This window comes from Hesperophylax consimilis, chromosome 31 (genome assembly GCF_061612785.1).
Source record: "Hesperophylax consimilis isolate HC1 chromosome 31, BYU_Hcon_1.0, whole genome shotgun sequence".
Classification (NCBI taxonomy): Eukaryota; Metazoa; Arthropoda; class Insecta; order Trichoptera; family Limnephilidae; genus Hesperophylax; species Hesperophylax consimilis.
The window spans coordinates 14,074,296-14,081,854 of NC_142866.1; the positions used below are offsets into that span (position 1 = coordinate 14,074,296).

At 36.4% G+C, this 7,559-nt stretch overlaps 1 protein-coding gene across 1 annotated transcript in view; it reads left to right on the top strand.

Moving 5' to 3' along the window:
- The window catches only part of LOC149409485 (aquaporin-like), a 61,739-nt gene extending 54,403 nt beyond the window's left edge, over positions 1 to 7,336 (top strand). The window contains exons 3-6 of the mRNA XM_089649901.1: positions 1,963 to 2,187; positions 2,555 to 2,692; positions 4,184 to 4,264; positions 5,093 to 7,336. Coding sequence (XP_089506027.1) covers positions 1,963 to 2,187; positions 2,555 to 2,692; positions 4,184 to 4,264; positions 5,093 to 5,239 — 591 coding nt within the window. The 3' untranslated portion in view covers positions 5,240 to 7,336. The remainder of the gene's footprint in view (positions 1 to 1,962; positions 2,188 to 2,554; positions 2,693 to 4,183; positions 4,265 to 5,092) is intronic.
- Positions 7,337 to 7,559: the final 223 nt, after the last annotated feature.

A 7,559-nucleotide genomic window follows, 5' to 3' on the forward strand; every position in this document is an offset into this window, starting at 1 on the left:
ACCATTATATCCTTACACACAAATATACTACTATTTATTTGTATTTTTTGACATACTTTGTATTGTGGCGAAACTTGTGATTTTTTTTTTTTAAATCCTCAAAGTTGAAAAAAAACTTTTTTATGTTGAAGATTCATTTTAATGCTTAAATGCTTTACATATGAGTATGCTTTGTCTAGTTTACAATATTTTATTTACACTGCAAGCCTAAAAGCATTTAAGCATTAAAATGAATCATCAACATTAAAAAGGGTTTTTTTCAACTTTGAGGATTTTTAAAAAAATAATCGCACCTTGCGCCACAATATGAAGTATGTCAAAAAATACAAATAAATAGTAGTATTATCTGTATGTAAAGATAGAACGGCCAACCTTATGATTCCAGAGATAGCCTCATTTTTAATGTCAGCGCCATACAAATTTTTCTTAAAAAAATTATAACTCCTTCATTTGTACACGCAATTTCTTCGTACGACATTTTATAGCATAGTAATGCTCAGCAGAATCCATTTCTAGCAAAAAAAATACCCTTGAAAATTCAAGTATCTATGTCTATGAAAGGCGATTTTCAGCCCACTGTGCGCCGGGCCGCGCGCCTAATATTGTTTGTACCCGACTTCATCACCTATGTCGTTAAGATTCCTGCCTTATTTTCGAGATCTGCTATGGCAAATTCAACTTTGGTTCTGTCCAATACACCAGGGCCGCGCGTCGCATATTTCCGTAACATGGCTCTTTACTTACGTTGCTAAGATTTCGACTTTATTTTAGGAATTTTGCTATATCAGCCCACTGTGCGGCGGCCATCTAATCCGGGCCCCCTCTGGCCGGGGATCCTGGTCTTGTGCCCGCCTGCCCATAGGGTAAAGACGAAACTGCCGGGGACTGTTAGATCGACCCAGCTATAAAGAGAACTGATCACGATTAATATAAAATGAATTAACCTTTGCGTCAATTGTTATGCCAGACAGAGAGGATGAACCGCCTCATAGCTCTGGCCTGGCACACTTTCTTTGCTTCACTTAACCCTTGGAATGCCGACCACAAACCACAAATTCATATACATAATCAGATAAATGTTTTTTCTCTCTAATGTTATAAAAAATATATTATGTAATAAAAAAATGTTAAAAAATTTTCGGTTTCATTATTTTCCATAAAGCGAAATAAGTGATCTTCACAATAAAATATTAATTTTATGAAACTTTCCTGTAAATAAATACAGTACTATGGCTTTGAAAATCTGAATTGTTTTCTTTAAAAAAAAAAATTAAAAATTAAAACAAATACTTGACTAAATGAGAGTCAGAGGAAACTCTTTTGTTTTACTTAGATCCTGATCAAATATTTGGGTCGTGTCATGTCTCCGACTTCATCTTTCGTAATACACTTGCGCGTCATATATTATATTCTCTTTCTCCTTTCTTATTATTTTATTTAATTTTTACACTAATAAACTTTTTTGGCTTCCAATGAATTATATTTCAATTATTTTACAAGCAATAATTATTCGCCTGAAACACTCATCCACATTGAAAAATCTCCTGATAAAAGATACATGACGCCAACGGGACTCGAACCCGTGTCCCTTCGATTTCCGGTCGACACCTCTGACCACTGAGCTATGGCGGCTTATCTCTTACCCGCGAAATGATTCAATATATACTAGTGTTTCATTCAACAATTACTGCTTGTTACATTTTTTCGGGATTGGGTTCGAGTCCCGTTGGCGTCATGTATCTTTTATCAAGAGATTTTTCAATGTGGATGAGTGTTTCAGGCGAATAATTATTGCTTTTAAAATAATTGTTACCCTTTGTGCTATGCATAAAAAACCTTGTCTTAAAACATTAGTTTACCAAAAAAATAAGAATTATATTTCTTTTACTGAATGATATTTGTTTATGAAAAAGGCTGTTATTGCCAATAAAAAAATAATACTGATGGTTTATTTCTTTATAGATCTGCGCGCACATATCTGGCGCCCACATAAACCCAGCGGTGACGCTCGCCGCACTGATCTACGGCTCGATCTCCGTTCCCTTGGCGTGTGTGTACGCACTCTCGCAGATCTTGGGCGCCGTGCTCGGGTACGGGCTGCTGATGATTATCACGCCTGAGGTCGCTCTTGGCGGGGACAAGGCCTTCTGCGTCACCTTGCCCAACGAAGCCCTGTCTGGTTTGCAGGTGAGTTCCACTCCTGGAGAGACTACCTTAATATGTCTTTACTCACCACCACCAGCACGATAAGACTTGTATTGCAATAAGGAATTGGCTAGTATTTTAAAAACCAATGTCACAGAAGTTACCGAAAAAAACCCTCTATCCAAAACCTAGATCTCCTCAGCACATGATCTAAAATACTTACTTTTACTCAGGAGATATTTTCAATTTGTATGGATATTTCAGGCGACTAATTATCCCTTATAATAATTTGTATTTGCATTTCGTGCCTTCGCAGCACAAATCCAAAGTAATAAATGGTTTCTATTAAGTGCTCGGCAATTGCCTTCTTACAATCCGGATCTTACGATTTGTACTTTTGTGATTCCAGGCCGTCATCGTTGAGGCCATCATCACCGGAATCCTGGTGCTGCTGTGCTGCTCGCTGTGGGACAAACGCAACAGCCACAACACGGACGGCATCCCCATCAAGTTTGGGCTGACCATCGCCACCCTGGCCATGTCGGCGGTGAGTCTATTCCACTACAATAACTGAATGTCCGCATCTGAGCTCTTGGAGCCTCGTTCCCATGAGAAATTGGAGGAGGGGTTACGATACTCTCGTGAAAGACATAGAATCGGTTACATGAGCTTCTTATTATCCGGGCTTACAAGATCATATGCTTTTTTCTGCTCAGATCAATTTGAAGGCAACATGTCAGAAGGCTGACCGTCCGTTCCTTAAGCTACAATCATTTTCCTATCCCTTTCAACACTTTCTTTCAAATTGGACATTAATGGTTGCCCACCACTTTCCCGCTGCGTTCTAAGGAAACAGATGGTTTTCTGCCTTCAAATTGGACACTCAATCATCGCCTACTTATGAACTAAAATTAATGAAATTTCAAAAAAAAAATTCAAATTGTCAACGGACAATTGGTACAAAATCACGACTTCCTTATAAACTAAAATTAATGGAATTTCTAATAGTTTTTTCATGGCCTCCTAATTAATGAAAAAATAAATGTTTCCTTCAAATTGGACAGTCAAAATCATGGCCTATAAACTAAAATTAATGAAATTTCCAAAACAAAGCTTTTAGTAGCCTACAAAAATGCATGTATTTGCGTTCAATTTAGTAATTAGCAATGGACCAGTAGAATGTATTTCTCAATAAAAATTCTTTAAAATTCTCAATAAAGTACTTAGATTGGCGACAATTAGGATCCATGAAGATGTAAATGTTCACATTGCGATGATTTGGATCACCGTCATTGAGATAAAGAAATCTCTTCTTTAACCAGTTTGATTGTAGATGCTTTATTTCACCCTCTTAGGCAGGGCCGGTTCTGAGCTAAACGGCGCCTGGCACTAGTTAAGTGTTTAATTATCAGCGCCTTGCCTCCAAATCGGCGCCTGGAGCGTGCTACTCCAATTAGGCCTGCATAGGACCGGCCCTGCTCTATGGGGCGAGTTTGTTTATTTTGCGTTAGCTAATGACATTAGGTGCAACTCATTTCACACCGAGTGCTCATTGGGTCACTAATTTAGAGGCTCTTCGTCAAATAGACAAATACTGATATTCCTGGGAAAGATTTATGGGAATAATAGGCAGAAAAAACATTATTATATCAACGTCTGCAGTATGTAAGCTTAAGATTGCCCCAAGACAGTTAACCTCAAAAAGAAATTGGAGCCATACAAGTTTTAATCATTCTATTTAGGTATTTATAATAAGCCACATTCTTATCTCTGGATATCTGTAAAAAGTATTACATAATATAAATTTCCTACATATACTCTCACATAAAATTTCAGACAGTGTTATAGTCAATGGCGTATAGAAGGGAGGGGGGGTTAAGAGGGTGCAAATCCCCCCATCGGCCTCAGTATTGGGTAGATAAAAAGAAAAGAGATTACACTTTGTCTTTTATCAATGTGATGAAAATAATAAGTTAATCTATAGCATCTTTTACGTTTCAGGAGTTGATCAATAATACAGTCTGCTTTATATTTTCAGGGTTCTTTCACTGGAGCGAGTATGAATCCTGCGAGGTCCTTTGGCCCCGCCCTTTTAACGGGTCAATGGGCTGCCCACTGGGTAATTTAATGATATTTATTTACATTACATTTGATTTCATATGTATTTATGCACTTGTCACAGCTACATTCACTTGCAAGAAATGTCTCTTTAAATACATAAAGGTAAGACTAGCAAGCTGGAGGTTGCAGGTTCAAATCCCGGCCAAAATTCATGTTATTTCACAAATTACTAATTTAAATTATTATATATGTAGTATGTTTGCAGCACATTCACGAGTGGAAGATACTCTCAGTATCGCCCTTGTGTAAGACTACCATTCAGAATTGAAACGTAACTTGGAATGGCTTTGGCCATGTTTGGTGACCAGGTCTGAATAGCCAGGTACTTCTTCACCTTCCCCTTCCCATCTCCCTTCCCCCCCCCCCCCGCTACCTTCAACCTCACAACATACCCCATTGGGGATGCCATAGTCACATTTGCTCCAGGTGGATGGGAGCAGCTGGGACTCTTATTAAGACCTTTATGTACCACCCACAGACATATCTCGACACAGGTATATCCTAGTGAGACAGACATCGAAAAACACCTGTAAAAAAAACTTCATATTGATAATAAAAAAATAAAATAAAAAACCCAAAGGGGAGTCAGCAGTGTCCCCGTACATCACTGAGCGTTTGTGCTTTTTAATATTCCTTTTGCCCTATCCAGCAACACTCAGATATTAGTTACTAATGTCACCACTGTTTTAGCAGGCTATCGCCCATCTTCACCCATTGGTAAATCATTAAGTAATGCAAAATAGATAAAATGTACAAGATATGTTGATATAAATATTATCTAAGTGTTCTGTTCAGTGAGAGGCTAACAATGATGTGTATGTCACAGGTGTACTGGGTGGGCCCCTTCCTGGGTGCCTCCATCTGCTCGCTGCTGTACTGCTACGTGTTCCGCAGTGACCCTCCCACCCCCTCCCCACGCGAGGAGGAGCCCCTCACCGAGATCCGCGACAAAGCCACCACCCCTGAGGTCTAGCCCCCCACCCAGTCTCTCTGCGCAACCACTGTGATCTCTACAATACCTCAGAAAGCTTACAAAAAGCTACGTTTTGGGAGTGTTTTCTTCGCAGTTTTGTGGACAGAATTACTATAAGGGTCGTATGATAAGTTGTTATGTTATTCCATTTACTGAACTACCGATGGAAGTGTGTTATATCGAAAATTAACTCTCTTTTTTCATTTTATCTTGCATGAATAATCAATTTCATTTACCTGTCGGGGGTCTAAAGGTAGAACGATCAGCCTGACAGCTGTCGATTAATACATTACCAACATCAGTTGTAAAAGCGACGTGAAAAATGCATATAATAATTATATTGTGTTAACTTGTAAACCACCCCTTTAATATCAGTCACTTACTCGTGCACAATTTACCTTCATAGGATATTGCTGTTTTTAAAGGGTGTAAATGAATAATACCAGATAAATATTTACAATTATTTTTATTGATGTAGAATAAGAACAATAACAAATGCCAAATTATCTCATAACTTTATATATTAATCACATTTCTTTATCGTTTTGGAAGACAAGTAACATCCATGTAATAATTCACTCAAAAATAATTTATATATTCATTTAATGACCCTTTTGAGGAAAACTTCAAATAATACTATTATACATCAGACTGATGCAGCTGATGGCTCACAGAGCCAAGATATTTTATATTTATTAATTTTCAATGACATTACAATAAATCTACCAGTTATTGTCTCACAACATTAAAGTAAATTGGGGTAAGTAAATTGTTCACGTATGACAAAGATAGACATTCAAAGAATATGTGTGTATGAACGAAATAGATACAGGACCGAACGTCTATTTTTGTATTTAAAAGTTGCGGCAAATACTACATTCTATATCACGTAAGGTAAGGTGTAAGGTTGCAACCTGTTTGAAAAATAGGCAAAGCTGCCCCTCTGCTGAAAAAATTGTGCATCACTGCCATATAATATACCCATTGCAGGGATGTAGGTACTCGTAACCAGATATCTTCATACATATTTATTGGTTTTTAAAACAAAATTGACGATGAGTTGTAATACAAAAGAAGATGTAAAAATGGTGAAATTTGCGAAGCTCAAATTTCGCAGATTTGATGACAATTTTACATTGCGCCTGATGGATAGCAAATGGTTCACATAGCCGACAATCTTACACAGGTAGTGCTATAAAACATATGAATCCGTCCCTACCGGGATAGGAAATTCCCGCCCCTTTGTTTGTTACTATTTACTTTGAGAATAATTCTGAATAATTTCCAACTACTTTTCAGACCCAGCGACCCATTTGTGTATTCAGAAATTGTGTTTTGACAAAATTATTTGCTCGGTATATATCGACCTCGTTATAACAGTCAACAATTATATGAAGAAGCCTGAACTAAAATATTGTTTTGTAATTGCTCATTATAGCCGTGAACTCGCTATTGCCGTGATCGTCATAACCAAGTTCGACTGTTTTAAGATAAGTAATTTTTTTTTTCAAATGAAATGTTATTCCTTAGCTTTTACTAGTGTTTTCCGTCTAACGGATAGACTTTCTCATCACACACGAGGGCACATTTGTACTTTTTTTACACAAGTACGTATAACACCCTATCTCACGCGGTGTATGACAGTTTAGTAATAAATTCACTAAATCGAAAGTACGCGAATTATCGTATGTTTTGTTAGCCACTTATGAGATCCTGATAACATGCCTGTAGTTTTTATTGTCATTGTTAATTACATCATTTTTTTTAATCCTTATAAAATATTTTTTGTTGTGTATGTACCTACCTATGTAATAAGTTTTACTAGGTTATTATTTTTACTTAAGACAACTGACAAATCCTTCAAATGGCGAAAGAGCTATCACATGTAATTAAAATAACAATCAGAAGTTAATAATTATATAATTATTGTTAAATTTATATTTATATTTATGAAAATATTTTTATTTACACTTTTCTCAACACAAAATAACACTTATTTTATAATTTTTTATTTTTTAAATTGTTGTCCTCATCTGGTTAACTAATAACCAAAGATTTAATGGGCCATGAATGAAATGAATTTAACCAATGTTATATATAATTGTTAATCTATGTTTTGAAATAAATGAGCAATTGAAATTTTGTGCATTTTTTATTAACCCTGGATTTTTATTTGCTGTATGTAGGGCTGGCGAATTTTTCTGAAAATTTGCCTTTTTTAAAAATACTCTTCCTTATAAAACTGACACATGTGAATACATATAATATATACATAATAACACAAAATACCACCTACTACTATTGCATAGAACATGAGACA